The 15,675-nt window shown below is 53.5% G+C and overlaps 1 protein-coding gene across 1 annotated transcript in view; it reads right to left on the bottom strand.

Moving 5' to 3' along the window:
- Positions 1-15,675, bottom strand: part of PRKD2 (protein kinase D2) — a 33,159-nt gene that overhangs the window by 11,936 nt on the left and 5,548 nt on the right. Inside the window, exons 4-14 of the mRNA XM_087421475.1 lie at positions 13,969-14,100; positions 10,344-10,498; positions 10,022-10,241; positions 8,685-8,762; positions 8,453-8,606; positions 5,138-5,255; positions 4,311-4,388; positions 2,764-3,022; positions 1,114-1,166; positions 908-980; positions 137-243 (exon numbers count right to left, since the gene is read on the bottom strand). Of these exons, the coding sequence (XP_087277601.1) occupies positions 137-243; positions 908-980; positions 1,114-1,166; positions 2,764-3,022; positions 4,311-4,388; positions 5,138-5,255; positions 8,453-8,606; positions 8,685-8,762; positions 10,022-10,241; positions 10,344-10,498; positions 13,969-14,100 (1,427 nt within the window). The remainder of the gene's footprint in view (positions 1-136; positions 244-907; positions 981-1,113; positions 1,167-2,763; positions 3,023-4,310; positions 4,389-5,137; positions 5,256-8,452; positions 8,607-8,684; positions 8,763-10,021; positions 10,242-10,343; positions 10,499-13,968; positions 14,101-15,675) is intronic.

The raw sequence follows: 15,675 nt of genomic DNA, 5'->3' as shown, positions 1-15,675 counted from the left end.
CATGCATATTCCCTCCTCCAGGAAGCCGTCTGTGACCACCCCCAGACTGAGTCAGGTGGCCCCCAAAAGGGGGAAGCGGGAAGGGAAGGCCCTCCCTGGGTTGGGGCAGAGCTGGGCCACAGACCACGGGGGTCACCTGTAGAATGGCCACTTCGTTCCGGAGCTGGCTCTCCTGCTTGGTGGGGAAACGCAGTTTGTCGATGACCTTTACTGCCACGTCCCGGCCCGTCTTCCGGTGCTTTCCTGGGCAGGGGACAGGGGAGGGGGAAGATGAGGGGAGCAGGGTCTTCAAGTCCTGGCAACAGGACCCCCCCACCACACAGACACAGCCAGAGTCGGGCACAGGCAGACGGAAGGCCATCAAGGTGTTTCTGAGGGGCCCCCAGGAGAGATGTGAGGGGCAGTGGGCCCTGGGAGCGAGGGTGGATTGAAGGAAGAGAAAGACAGAACTCTGAGAAGGGGAATCTAGAACAAGGGAAACTAGACTTATAACCAATCAGGATCGAGGATCTAGCTCTGTGGCCAATCAGAGTGCAGAATTTACCCCTATTCACAATGGCAGGAAGCCCATTGGCTTTTCCCAATGAGAAAAGGAGAGCCTGCAACCATGTGCCCCCGGTGAGCCTCTTGCCAATCAGAAGAGGCAAGCATGTGGCCAATCAGAAGAGAAGAGGCGAGCGTGTGGCCAATCAGAAGAGAAGAGGCGAGCGTGTGGCCAATCAGAAGAGAAGAGGCGAGCATGTGGCCAATCAGAAGAGAAGAGGCGAGCGTGTGGCCAATCAGAAGAGAAGACACGAGCAAGTGGCCAATCAGGAGAGATAGAGGTGAGTGTGTGGCCAATCAGAAGAAAAGGTCTGGAGCCCAGAAACCCCAAGACCCCCTCAGATTCACTCTGAAGGGTCCTTACCGCCATAGACCACTCCAAATTGCCCCGAGCCCAGCACCTCGTCCGGGAAGATCTGGTAGACGGTGGCGATGTCCTGCGGGGTGGGGACAGGGAGGGTGCAGATGGAGATGGGGGGCTGCGGAGACCGGGGAGGGCGGGAGAGCCGGGAGGCTGGGTGGGAGGCGGAGGACACCCTGGGGGCCATGGGGTGTGGGCGGGGCTCTCACCACATTCTCTTGGATCTGACTGTTGGACACAGAGATGCTCAGAGAAGCTTGTCCTGGGGAGAGCGGAGAGTGGAGGTGAGGGGATCCCAGGCTCAGGATTACCTTCACCCATAACTCCAGAGGCAGCCTCTGGTGCCAGACCACCAGGTTCGAATCCACCCGAGTAATCCAGTGTGTAACTTCAGGCTACTCACTTGTCCACTAGGAACCTCAGTTTCCTCATCTAGAGGACGGGGATAATAAAACGACCTCCCTCATAGGGCCCGTGGGAGGAGTAAATGAGGTGTGCTGAGGGGGCTTGAGGAGTGATGTCACGAACGATTTCATGTTATGATCTCAGAGCCAAGGGAGGCAGGCTGATCCCATTTCACAGAGGGGGAAACTGAGGCTCAGGGGGAAGGTCTGAACTGGCTCCAGCATCTTCCCCTGAACTTGCTCCCCTGCCAACCCAACCAGAGCCAGACATTTCCAAAGTCCTGATCCTTCTGCCATGTGAACATCGCTCCCCTCCCCATTCTGGTCCTTGCCCCTCAGCCTCCGCCCTGGTCTCCCTGTCCCTGCCCTGCTCTTTCCTCTTGACCCTCCACAGGGAAGCCAGAGGGATCTTGCTGAAGCCAAACCTGACCCTGTCCCTTCCCTGCTCTAAAGCCTGCCATGGCTCCCCAGTGCCCTCAGGGGAAACCCAAGCCCCTTAAATGACCTATCAGGCAGGGTCTGGCCCCTCATCTACCTCTCTGACTTCACCCTCTCCCATGCTGTTGCGTATCCTGACACACCGGCCTCCTCCTTGCTGGGCCTCAAATCCAGCAAGTTCTCTCCTCTCTCCGGGCCTCTCACTTGCTGGTCCCGCCGCCAGGAAGGCTCTCTTTCGCTCAGTCTGGACCTGGCTAAATCCTCCTCGTCCTTCAGTCCTGGCTCAAATGTCCCACTCGGGGCAACGTCAGATGACTCCAGCATGTACGTGTTCCACGTCACACTTGTCATTCGTACAGGATGATCTGATTAATGTCTGTCACCCACATGAGATTACAAGCTCCAGAAGGTCGGGAGCCTGGCCCCCTCCGATCGCCCTCTGCCTCTGCCTGACCTGATTTCCCATTTGCCTTCCCCATCTCACCCCCCTCAGCTTCCTGGTCTCAGCCCAGACACTGCCTCCTCCAAGAAGCCCTCCTGGATACCCAGCCTGGGTCAGGCACCTGCTCTGGGCTCCCCTAGCCCTCTGGCTCCCATGTCCCAGCCCTGCTCATTCTGAGTCATCACTATCTGAGGGCAGCTCCATCTCCCCCACTGGACTGTGAGCCCCGTGAGGGCAGGCTCTGGGCTGTGTTGGTCACAGTGTGGCCCCAGCACTGTCTGGCACAGGCCAGGCAGAGGGAAGGCACTCAGCAAAGGTATGAATTAAAAAGTCTGAACTCACAGTTCAGAGGAGTTGTCACCACCTGTGGCAAGACTCAGAAAGGGGAAGTGACATGCCCAAGGCCACACATGAGATCCAGGGCTTAAAGGAGGCTTGGATCCAGGCCCGCTGAGTCTAGAAGCCACATTCACCACTGTGCCATTCCCTGCCTTCCCCTGGCTCTTCCCTCCCCCAGGACCCTGCCCAAGCCCTCCCAGACCCATCCTCTCAGGGACCCGGGGTGGGGGACTTACTGTGGGGTGTGTGGCCCGGGGCACTGGGTGCGTCTTGGAGGATGACGGGCATCAGGGCCTGGCGGATGGCCGTCTCCCAGCCCCGGGCGGCTTCAGCCCCCTGCCCACTGGGCCCTCCTGGGGCCCCGCCAGGCGTCTCGCCCACGAAGTAGGTGGCATTGGCAGTGACGATCTCGAAGCAGTGTGGGTTGGTGCCTGGCGGCACGAGGCTGAAGTTCTGGGCGGGCTCCACGGCAAGGATTTCCGACAGCGGAATCTCCTGGCAGGACACAAAGCCAGCACAGGTGAGGACACCAGGCAGACTGTGAGGCTCCCCTTATTCAGAAGAGCCTGAGGAATCTAGTGTCAGTGGGGAAGGGCCTGGTTCACACAGAGGGGTCAGGAAAGGCCGCCTGGCAGAAGTTACACCGAAGCAGAGAACAGAAAGGTAAGAAGAGGCCAGCTGGTGGAGGAATGGAGGAATCAGCGTGTGCAAAGGCCCTGAGGTGGGACAGGCTTACGTTCAAGGAACACGTCATATCCCCATCACATGGATGGTGCCTGGCACACAGTAGGTGTGCCATGTTTGATGAATAAATGAAGGACATGAGGCTAGGGCCAGGCCACGTAGGGCCTCATGGACCACAGGAAGGAGCCAGGGCTTTGTCTCCAGGGCGCTGGGGAGCCATGGAAGGCTTTAGAGCAAGGGAAGGGCAGTTCTTTCTGGGTGTGTGTGGAGGGTGGATGGGAGAGGATGGGACTGAGACAGGAGACCAAGGAGGAGGCTGAAGGGACCTGGGTGGGAGAGAAGGTGCAGGGTCTATAGGCGGGGAAAAGAGTGTGCTTTGAAAAGTGTTGAACGAGAAAGGGAGGGAGAGAGGAAGAAAAGAAAGAACAAAAGAATGAAAGAGGCACAGACTTATGTAGCCAATAAACAGGAGACAGAGACGAGGCAGTGGGGATGGCATTTTAGGGGGGTTTGAGCATGATGTGAAGGATGAGAAGGAACCAGCCACGGGCAGTGCAAGGAAGATGCTACCAGGGAGGCGTCTGGGGTTTATTCTAACGGCAGTGGGAGCCCTGGGAGGGCTCTGAGGGTTTTAATCAATTCCTCTAGCTGCTCTGTGGGAAAAGACTGTGGGGACAGAAGGAAGGACCCAGTGAGGACGCGGCTACAACCACCCAGGGGGGATACACAGTGCTGGCCTGGGAGGTGGTGATGAATACAAATAAATAACCCAATACATTAACTATAGAGGAATAATGATAACACACGCCAGGCCCTAAGCTAATTGTAGATTCTCTCTTTGAAGGGTGAGAGACGTGAGGCGCAGAGAGGTGAGGTGAGTCACCCTGGGTCCCCCAGCTGGAAAGCGGTGGGGCCGGGATCAAACCCAAGGGCAGGGCGGCCAGGTGGGGGCACCTGATGGGATGGGAGCAGGCAAGCAGCGGGTGGGGAGAGGGTGTGATGGGCGGGCGGGCGTTTGGCTGGAGTAACTGGGAGAGGAGTGGAGAAGGCGGCGGGCAAAGCCGGGAAGTGTGGGGGAGCCGGGAGCGGGAAGGGCCACCTTGTAGTATCTGTTGGTCGTGTTGTTCTGGAAGAGCGTGATGCACTTGCAGTCCAGGCGCCAGTAGTGCCGCTTCCTCTGTCGGGAGAGGAGCCTGAGACGGTGAGGCGGTCCGCCCGCCACGCTGCCTGGGCGCCGGCTGGTCCTCCAGCTAAACCCCGCCCCTAGCGCTAGCCCCGCCCACAGGCCCCGCCCCCTCCCATCACTACAACCCACCCCTCTAATTCTAGCTCTCCCTCCACACGGCCCCACCCCCGACCTCGTCCCCCCCTCAAACTAATCCTGCCCCTCCCTCCTTAGCTCTGGCCCCACCCCACCCTGCCGCGCCCCATAACCCTCTCTAACGTTAGGTCAGCCTCCAGCCTGGCCCCTCCGCGCCTCTAACCCTGCCCCACCCCTCTCTCCTGCCTGCCCAGACCCGGCCGCACCGCTACAAGCCCTCCCCTCCCCTCCTTTCATTCCAAATTCGCCCCACCTGGCCCCACCCCATACCTTTCCCTTCTCTGTTAACTGTATTTATGCCTCCAGCCCGGCCCAGCACCACCTGATCCCATCCTCTATAGCCCCAGCCCTTCTCAACCCGCCCCTAACTCCAGCTTCTTGCCTCCTGGTCCCACCCTCCCTTGACCCTGCCCTTAGCCCCGCCTCTTCTCTAACTCCTGCCCCGCCCCTCGCCCCATCCTTATAACCCGCCCCTCTACTTCTAGCCCCGCCTCCAGAATGGCCCCGCCCACCCTAACCCCACCCCTAACTCTGGCCCCGCCCAGCCCTGCCTCCTCCCCCGATCCGGCCCCGCCCCTCGCTCTGGCCCCGCCCCGCCCCCTCACCAACGTGTCTTTGTTGCTGTAATGAACCATCCAACCCTCGCGGAGCGTGGTGCTGGATTTCCGTGTCGTGTGTCGCACCGACTGCACCACCCTCATTAGGGGGATGTACCCCAGGGAGCTGAGGGTTGGGGGAGAGGAAAGGGCGAGAGGTTACCAGCAGAAAAGAACCATAGCTTCTGCAGTCACGGGGCATCTCTGGGCAGGGGCAAGTGGGGGTTTTTTGGCCACATTTTTTCCCCTGTGGATTCCGGATTCCCCACAATGCGGAAGGGGACTCTTGAGAGGGCCACATGAAGAGGCTGGCTCCCGAAGTCAGGCTGCCCGGCAGATGACCCTACCTCTCTGTGCCTCAGGTTCTCCACCCAAAGGGGTCGCTGTGAGGAGTGAAAACCTCTCAGGAGCTTGGCACACAGGGGGCCTCCAATAAGTGCTAATTAACAGCCAGCCCAGCGATGTGGACCAGCTGTGTGACATTGGGCGAGTGACTCAACCTCTCTGTGCCTCATTTCCCTCATCTGTGCACATGCTATTATTACAGTGACTTGCGCGACTCCAGAACCAACAACCTCTGGATCCCTGCACTAAACCAGGACCCGGGTGGCCTTGGCACTTCCCTTTCCCTCCCTGAGACTCGGTTTCCTCATCTGTGAAATAGCTGCCTCTCCCAACACCCCCCTCCCCCAAGTCCTTCGAGGTCCAACTCTGATAGCCTATTAGTCTGTTACTAAACACTCCCAGAAAAGACATGGGAGAAAGGGAATCTGAGGTTCCAGGCTGCTCAGCTTAGGTGGCAGCAGTGGAAACCTGCAAAGCCATCCCCGCTCGGGCCTTGTCTCCCACCCTTTCCCCTGGCCCTCCCTGCTCCAGGCACATTCGGCTCCTTGCTGTTCCTGGAAAATGCTTGGTCCCACCTCAGGGCCTTTGCACATGCTGTGGTCCCTCCGCTTGGGAGGCTTTTCCCCCAGATATCTCCCACATGGCTCCTTCCCACCCCTCCTTCAGATCTCTTCAAATGTCACCTCCTCAGAGATGCTTCCTTGAATGACCCAGGCTACAATAGCACGTTCTCCATTCTCTATCCCCTCTTCTTGCTTTATTTTTATTTTATTTTTGATAGCAGCTTTCAATACCTGATGCTATGGGTGCATTTATTTATTAGCTGTCTCCCCCAAGAGCATGTCAGCTCCGTGAGGGCAGAGAGGTTGTTTTGTTCACAGCTGTGTCTGGGGTCTAGAACCCAGCAGGTGGTCACTAGCCATTCCTAGAGGCACCGTGGAAGTGGCCACCTCCCCCCCTTGTTTACGCTGCCCTGGCCTCTGGGGTGCGGGCTCAGCTCCTCTCCCTTATTAATCATTGGCTGAAGCCTCTCAGCCTTTATCTTCTAACCTAGAAATGGGGACAATGATCCTTAAGGGAAGGATTTTGTTCGAGAACAGATGCTTAAAATGATGAGCTCCACAGCCCACGATTTTTTTAAAAAATCATGCACTCATTATTAAAATATATGTGTATATATATATATTTTTTTCTGGTGAGGAAGATTCTCCCTGAGCTAACATCTGGGCCCGTCTTTCTCTATTTTGTATGTGGGTTGCCACCACAGCATGGCTGACGGCTGGTGTAGGTCTGCACCCAGGACCCGAACCCAGGCCACTGAAGCAGAGTGCACAGAACTTAACCACTACGGCATGGCGCCAGCCCAAAAATATTTTTGAGTATATACCCTTAATACATGCATATTTATTTATACATGCATTATTGTATTAATACAATATCTTATGTTGTTCTAAAACATATGCAAAAAAGTAAAAACATTGAAAGGATGAGATTAAAAAAATAAAGAGAAATGGAAATTCAAATAGTGTCTTCCCATCCCCCAAATGGATCATCTCTCCCTCCCCACTCTGGGGACTCAAGATTGAAATACTAGGGAGGACTCCTTTTCCCTTTTTTTTTTTTTTTGCTGAGAAAGATTAGCCCTGAGCTAACATCTGTGCCAATCTTCCTCTATTTTGTATGCGGGTCGCTGCCACAGCATGGCTAACAAGTGGTGTAGGTCCATGCCTGGGAACCAAACCTGTGAACCCGAGGCCGCTGAAGCGGAACACACCAGACTTAACCACTCCACCACAGGGCTGGCCCTCTTTTTCCCTTTTCTGAGCACTTATAACCCAGCAAGCGCTCCACCTACAGGATCTAATGAAATTCGCACAATCCCTGTGAGGCAGGTGCCATCATCGCCCCTGGGGGAAACCGAGGCACACAGAGACGTGACTAGCAGTTTAAGTGACGGGGCTGGGACCTGGACCCGGCTCTCCCATCTGTCAGCCCCCAGCGCCCCCAGCACCCTGAGCTCTCAGGCCTGCTGTCTTCCTGCCTCCTCCATGAACATTCCTTCCACACTCATGTATGAAGCCAGGCCCTGTCCTAGGCACTTGGAAAACAAATAGCCTTGCCCTTAAGCACTTGAGCTCACATTCTAGTGGAGGTGAAGAAATATGAATTCCATTTATCACATAAAATGCATAATTAAGTAAAAGTTGTTATTATTTTTCAGAGCTTCCATGCCCAAAGACAGCCATTGCCTGTCGGGTCTTTGGGAATATTTCCCTGTTCCCATTCTACAGATGGGAAGACTGAGGCATCAAAAGGGGAAAGGACTTGTTTAAGGCCATATAAGTCGATCTGAGGCCAAAATAGCTGAACGAAATGGATATTTTCCCTTCCTTTTTAAGATTTAGTGCTCTGTGATAAGAGCTGACACTATTTAACACTTACTGTATACCAGGCACTGTGTTAGGTACTTCATTTGTATTCATTCATTTCCTCCTCACAATAACCCTATAAGGTAGGTACTGCTTTATCCCCATTTTACTGATGAGGAAACTGAGGCCCAGAGAGGTTAATCTCTTGCCTAAGGCCATACAGCAGCTTTGTTGCAGAGTCCATGTTCTCTCATTCTTTGTACCGTCACTCTGCAATGCAGACTGTTTCTGGAAGGCCCCACGAGAAACTGACCCCAGTGGCATCCTCCACGGAGAGGAGCCAGCCGTTGGGAGGCAGGGAAGCCAGAGGTTTTGACTATATACCTCTTGATTGACTGTATTATCAATTTCAAAAAAGAAATACAACATCAATTAAAATCTGCCTCTATGAAAACTTTTTAAAAATGTAAATCAGGAAAAAAAGTTAAGTTAAAAAATAAAGTGTGGGTGCTTCAAAAGGTCCACCTTGGGAACCTGGGAAATTTACAAGTACAGAATGATGTCAACCCACTGTGGAGACGGGGAGGGTGCCGGAAGGTGCCCCGGGTACCTCTGGGCCTTGCCTCCCTCGCCTTCCTCCTCTTCGCTGGCGTGGAGGGCGCTTTCCGAGTGGGAGCCTGGGATGACGCCGGAGTCGTCCGACTCATCCAGGAGGGCGGTCTTGTCAGACTCGCTGAAATCAGTGGCCTCCTCCATGGGCACATCTGGGGGGACAGGGGCATCAGAGGGGCCTCCACCCAGTCCTACCCGGCCCCCTTCCCGCTCAGCCCCCAGCCTCTTACCTCCGTTAATGAGCGCCTCCCCCAAGCAATCATTAGGGACACGGGTGGCACAGCGTTTGTGACAGTTAAACTTGCAGTCTGGTAGATGAACAGGGAGGAGGAGACAGGTGGGAGGGGGAAGAGAGGTCACTTGCAAGGGCTGAATCTTGACTCCTAACTCTCAGGCTCAAAAGAGTCTGCTCTTGCGGCAGGAAACCTGGCTGACCCTTCCCTGGTCGTCCCCTCTTTGAGCCAGTGTCCCCAGCTGCAGAGAGGCTCGATTCAAGAGGAGGGCCAGGTTAAGTGTCTATGGCTTTAAAGCCCTGTGACTCTAAGAGTCTAAAGTTCAAACAGTGCAAATATCCATTACCCTAGACTTCCAAAATTCTAGAATGTAACGGGCTCTAACATTCTATGATTCTAGACTTTGAACACTCAAGGGCAGGGTTTCTCAACCTTTGGCACCATTTGGGGCTGGATAATTCTCTTGTGGAGGGCTGTTCTGCGCATCATAGAATGCTTAACAGCATCCCTCACCTCTACCCACTAGAAGCTAGTAGCATCATCCCCATATGGCAAACAAAATGTCTCCCAGCCTCCCCTGGGGCAGGCGGGGGGGGGGGCAAAATTGTCCCTGGTTGACAATCGTTGCTCTCAAGTTTGATGATTCCAAGGTTCTAGGATTCTGTACGTCCAAGATTCTAGAACTTAATGTTTCTATGGTTCTTTAACTCTAGACATCTAAGATTCTAGAATTTGATTGTTCCAATGAATTCTAGAATTGGATGGCTCTAAGTTTTTACGGATCTAGACTTCTGGTATTCTAGAATTTCATCATTCAAAGTTCTGGGGTTCTAGATTTCTAAACTGTGATTTCAAGGTTATAAGATTCTAGACTTCTAAGACTGGAATTTGATGCTTCTAGGATTCTGTTATTCTCAAATCCCATGGTTCTAAAGTTCTAATATTCTGAGAATCTGTAACTTGGTAGTTCTAAGATCTATGAGTCTAAAGTTCTATGGTTCTTTTAGCTGAATCCTACGATCCAATTCTTGAATCTGATGTTTCTAATCTATGATTCTAGAATTCTCAAGTTCTACAGTTTTAGAATTCCAGGCTAAGTGTCTTATGAATCTAAATTTCTAAGGTTCTAGGATTCCGAGGTTCTAATGACTGAGGTTCTAGGATTCCAGAATTCCAAAGGTTCTAGAATACCCGGGTTCAGGGCACTCCCTTTCTGAGGCCCTAAGGATCAGCGTACTGAGATTCTGTGTCCCCCCACACACCCAAGCGGAGATCCTAAGCCTCTGAGCGTGCGTTGGGCGCTCTGACGCTGTCTGTCCCCCAGCCCAGCTCACCTTTGCACTGCAGGCCCTGGCGGAAGAGGCCCTTGAGCAGTTTCTTACAAGCCTGGCAGACGGTGGGCCGCGTGTAGCTGTGGATGACGAAGGTGTGCGGCACCTTGACCTTGGAGAGCAGTATCTTGTCCAGCTCGATGGGGCGGCCGGTGTAGGACGAGGCAGAAGAGGACGAGGACGAGTGGGGACGGCGAGGCAGGAGGTCCGTGGTGCTACGGCTCTACCGGTCAGCGCGAGTGGAAGGGACACATCAGTGCACTGTCCCTCTTCCTGGGCCCCGTCACCCCCCAGCCACCAACCTGCCCCTTCCCCAGCCCCTCACCAGCTCGTCAGGCGTGCAGGGCAGGGACTCCGAGATGCTGAGGCGCACGGAATGGCCACTGGCCAGAGACGTGGAGGACAGGCGCCGCTTGCGCGCCCCACTGCAGTTGTTGGGGATGCTGAAGGCGCAGCGCTTGTGGTAGTTCAGTCCGCAGCCTGTCGGGGGCGCCAGACGGTCAGAAACAGAGCCTCCACCCGTCCTGGGCTCTAAAGTTCCACCTCCCTTCCTCCTTTTCTGGAGATCTGGGCTACAGCAGATCTCTCAGGACGCTTCTCAGTACTGTGATTAAAGTCAAACTACAAAAACCTACTTCAGGCAGAATTGCTAAGGGCCCAGCGCCTTCCAGAACGAAGGTTTGGGCCAACGCACCTGGCAAAGCACCAAGACCAGGTGAGATGCTCACTGAGGGCAAAGGGAAGATGGACTGGGTGGTTAGTGGAAGGAAGAAGCCACACCACGTGACCAGTTGCAGAAAGCAGGACTGTACTAGTTAGGAGAATTTCTTCCTTATTTTGTAATGAATATGTGTGTTTACCAAATACTCATGTTTTCTTCCCTCTTCTAGCCCCTTATCACCTAACATAAGATATTAATGATAATTAATTTTGTGTCGTGGTGTTTAAGTTACAGGATATCAAAAGAGGAGAGTAGGGGCTGGCCCCATGGTGTAGTGGTTGGGTTCAGCACGCTCCACTTTGGTGGCCTGGGTTCGTGGGTTCGGATCCTGGGTGCGGACCTACACCACACGGCGGCCATGCTGTGGCGGGGACCCACATACAAAATAGAGGAAGACTGGCACAGATGTTAGCTCAGGGCCAATCTTCTTCAAGCAAAAAAAAAAAAGAGAGAGAGAGAGAAGAGTGAATATCACCCAAGGACGTGCATGGTCTTCTGGGGAAAGGGTTAGTGTGTCTCCGGTGATACTCAGGATGGTTGTATCATATCAAGTGGAAGTATGACTGTTGTCTTTTTTTCTCTTTTTCTTTTTTTAATCCTTGTGCATGAAAGCATCAGGCTGTTTGTCATTTCCTGCTGGACTTCCTGAATCCTTGCTCCAAGACATCTCCAGGAATTCCAAATGATTCCAGGATCGCTCTTTGTTCTGGAGTGAAGAATGTTCCTCCAGCCCTTGGAAGCTTCTTTCACAACACTTCACAGAGCCTTCGGGTTGCCTGCCTGTTACAGGCCTTCCAGCCCAGTACTTCTTCATCACAGCATCGTGCTGGATGCGTGATGTAATGCTGCAGAGGCAAGTCTGAGGAACACCACTGGCGCTACGAGAAGAGCTGCAGGAGGCAAACGGCCTGTGCCTACAGAAACCACTTCCCAGTTCTGGCCTTTAATCACGCATATGCTTCACGGCATTTCAGACTCTCATCCATGACTCCCAGTGTATCAAGGGAGAGCCAAGGGCCGGCCCGGTGGCGCAAGCGGTTAAGTGCGTGCACTCCGCTGTGGCGGCCCGGGGTTCGCTGGTTCGGATCCCAGGCGCGCACCGACGCACTGCTTGTCAGGCCATGATGTGGCGGCCTCCCATATAAAGTGGAGGAAGATGGGCACAGATGTTAGCCCAGGGCCAGTCTTCCTCAGCAAAAAGAGAAGGATTGGCAGATGTTAGCTCAGGGCTGATCTTCCTCACAAAAAAAAAAAAAGGGAGAGCCAAACTCCCACAGGAAGGTGTTAATGGCATTCAGTGCAGCCATTTGAGCCTCTGTTGGAACCATGTGAACTTGGACCATCATCTGTGAGCTGGGCCAATGAAGTCCATGCTAAGAATGCCCATTAGAATTTGATGACACCAGAATTTGATGACACCAGGCCTGCACCATGACGAAGGTTACATACGCCAAGATGTGGAGAGTTGGATACAGTGTATGGGTGATGGCCGTATTGATAGCACCTTTAAATGCATCGCATCGATTTTCTGCAGGCCTGACATGGCTGTTATCCCTGGGGTCCTTAAATAACACCACAAGTAGATTTAAGGCTGCATGATAACAATCTTGGTTGATGCTGTAGGTTTAAGGCTGCGTGATAACAATCTTGGTTGATGCTGTATGTCATCGAGAACATAGGGTATCCGAGTCTCTGGATTTCCAGATGAGCATGACAGCTACGAAGCTGGAGATCCTTAGACAATGGAACATCTGAGAAGATGCCTCTAATAGCGGGGCACATAGGACAAACACTGGAGGTGCAGATCGCCATTGCAGAATAGACGGTCCTCATCTGCTGTGTGCAGGGCACAGCCAAGACGGGGGCGTGGCCTTCATAGGCAGGCAGGGCGAGATCTCGATATTCCCGTTCAGAAGCATCAAAGATGGGAACAGGGGACCTGCAGATCTGAACCTTGAGACACCTTGGCTATGATTTTTAAGTCTGATTTAAGGAGATGTGTCTGGGTGCTTGTTGTAGACTGAATATGTGTCCACACCCCCAAATTCATATGTTGAAGCCCTAAGCGGCAATGTGACTGTATTTGAGATGGGGCCTTTAAGGAGGTAATTAAGGTTAAATGAGACCATAAGGGTGGGGCCCTGATCCGATGTGTCTGGCGTCCTTACAAAAGGAAGACACTTCAGAAATCGCTCTCTCTCTGCATGCCATGTGAGCACACAGTGAGATGACAGCCATCTGCAAGCCAGGAAGAGGCTTCTCACCAGGAGGGAACCAAACCCTGTCTGAACCTTGATCTTAAACTTCTAGCCTCTGGAATTGTGAGAAATAAGCGTCTGTTGTTTAAGCCACCCAGCCTGTGGTATTTTGTTACGGCAGCCCCAGCAGATTGAGGTGCCATGGTGACAAAGGGTGGACTCTGCTGGTCGGCTTTACGTGTCCACTTGGCTAGCCTAGCATCCCCAGTTATTCAACACTAATCTAGGTGTTGCCGTAAAAGTATTTTGTAGATGTGATTCAAGTCCACAGATAGCGGACTTTAAGTGTGGGAGACTGTCCTAGTTAATCTGGGTGGGCCTGTGTCAATCAGTTGAAAGGTTTAAAAAGCAGAGCTGAGCCGTCCCAGATGAAGCAATTCTGCCTATGGATAGCAGCACCTGCCTGCGAATTCCAGCCCGCCCCTTCCTGACCAGCTGCCCTACAGATTTCAGAGTTGCCTGGCCAGCCTCTACAATCCTGTAAGCCAATTCCTTCCCAAAATCCCTTAGTATATATACCTCCTACTAATTAATCCCTTACTGAGACACACTCCGCCCTCTTCCCTGCGCACTCCCCTTTTCCTTCCCTAAGCTCTGCCCTTTACCTCTCCCTCGGAGCGCCACCTCCCAGGCTCCACCCACGGAGCTGAGCCCCACCTAGGCCCCGCCCTCTGCCCAAGCCCCGCCTCCTAGGCCCCGCCCCTCCTCAGGCCCCGCCCCTGTCCCCACCCCCAAGCTCTGCCTCTGGGTACTTACCTCTCCAAGCCCCGCCTCCTAAGCTCCGCCTCCCGGCCCTGAGCCCCACCTAGGCCCCGCCCTCTGCCCAAGCCCCGCCCCTGTCCCCACCCCCAAGCTCTGCCTCTGGGTTCTTACCTCTCCAAGCCCCGCCTCCTAAGCTCCGCCTCCCTGCCCTGAGCCCCGCCCCGGCCCCGCCCCACCCTCGGCCCCGCCTCCAGCCCCTTCCCTCTCACCGTCACACTTGAGGCCCTGGCGCACCAGGCCAAAGAGCATCTCCCCGCAGTGATCGCAGAAGGCAGGCGCTCGGTAGGAGTGCACCGTGAGGGCGTGCGGGCGGATCTGGAAGTCCTCGAAGGTGGCCGAAGCTGCAGGCAGCAGGGAGGGGCGGGTGGCTGAGCTGGGGCCAGCGGAGGCTCTCCGGCCCCACATTCCTGCGTGTCTCACCGCCCTCCAGCTGCAAGGTTTGGGCTTTCCTGCCTTTATATACTCGCGTGCTACGTGGGTTCAAACTCCAGCTCCACCCCCGGGCAAAACACCCCTGCCAGGGACTGGGGGGAAGGGGGAACCGGGAGTTGTTTAATGGGTTCAGAGTTTCAGTTTTGCAAGATGAAAGGCGATTGGTTGCACAACAATGTCAATGTAATTAACACTACTGAACAGTAGACTTAAAAATGGTTAAGATGGTAATTTTATGTTATGTATATTTCATAATTTAAAATTTTTTAATAAAAATCATACAGATACCTGGGTCTCACCCTCAGAGTTTCTGATCTACTTAGTCTGGGGTACAGCCTGAGCATCAAGAGAAAAAAACACCTATGCAACCCAGTTTTCTCGTCTTTCAAAGGGAAATCCAACAAATATTTACTGATCGTTGTTCTAGGCACGAGCGACACCACATAGAACAAAACAGACAAAACTCCTGCCGCCTCTAGTGAGGGAGACAGACAGACAAAATAAATACAATAAATATTCTTATTTAACAATCACCCAATCTAGCAGTTACTCTCTGCCAGACACTGCTCTAAGTCCTTTAAAATACTCATGAATTTAGCCCTCTCAAGAGCCCTGTGCGGTACATCCTCATTTTCTAGATGAGGCGACTGCAGCACAGACAGGTTAAGCAACTTGCCCAAAGGCACACAGCTAGCGAGTCGCAGAACTCGGATTTGAACCCAGGCCAGTGTGGCTCTAGAGTTCATGCTTTTAGCACTGGACTCACTGCTTCTCTGAAATTTTTAAGTAATAACACATACAGCAGGTTAGAAGTCAATAAGTGCTCAGGAGAAAAAGTAAGCAGAGAAGGGAGATACGGAAGGGGCAACAGGTACACTTGTAAATAGGCGGTCAGGGGAGGCCTCCTTAAGAAGGTGACATTAAGGCTAAGGCCTCCTTCAGGAGGTAAGGGAATAAGCCGTGCAGGTGTCTAGGAAAGACCATGCCCCGTGTCATAACAGCATCTCCTGGGGCTGGCCCAGTGGTGTAGTGGTTAAGTTTGTGTGCTCCATTTCGGTGGCCCGGGGTTCACGGGTTTGGATCCCAGGCATGGACCTACACACTGCTCATCAAGCCATGCTGTGGTGGCATCCCATATACAAAATAGAGGAAGACTGGTATAGACGTTAGCTCAGGGCCAATCTTCCTCACCAAAAAAAAAAAAAAAAAAACAGTATCTTGTTTATAGATTCTTTTTTAAGGGTTAAATGGGGCCGGCCCTGTGGCTTAGCGGTTAAGTGCGCTCGCTCCGCTACTGGCGGCCCAGGTTCGGACCCCGGGCGCGCACTGATGCACCACTTCTCCGGCCATGCTGAGGCCGCGTCCCACATACAGCAACTAGAAGGATGTGCAACTATGACATACAACTGTCTACTGGGGCTTTGGGGAAAAAATGGAGGAGGATTGGCAATAGATGTTAGCTCAGAGCCAGTCTTCCTCAGCAA

Source organism: Ceratotherium simum, chromosome 33 (genome assembly GCF_057802395.1).
Source record: "Ceratotherium simum simum isolate JZ-2026a chromosome 33, ASM5780239v1, whole genome shotgun sequence".
Lineage (NCBI taxonomy): Eukaryota > Metazoa > Chordata > Mammalia > Perissodactyla > Rhinocerotidae > Ceratotherium > Ceratotherium simum.
This window is presented reverse-complemented; position numbering and strand designations above follow the sequence as displayed.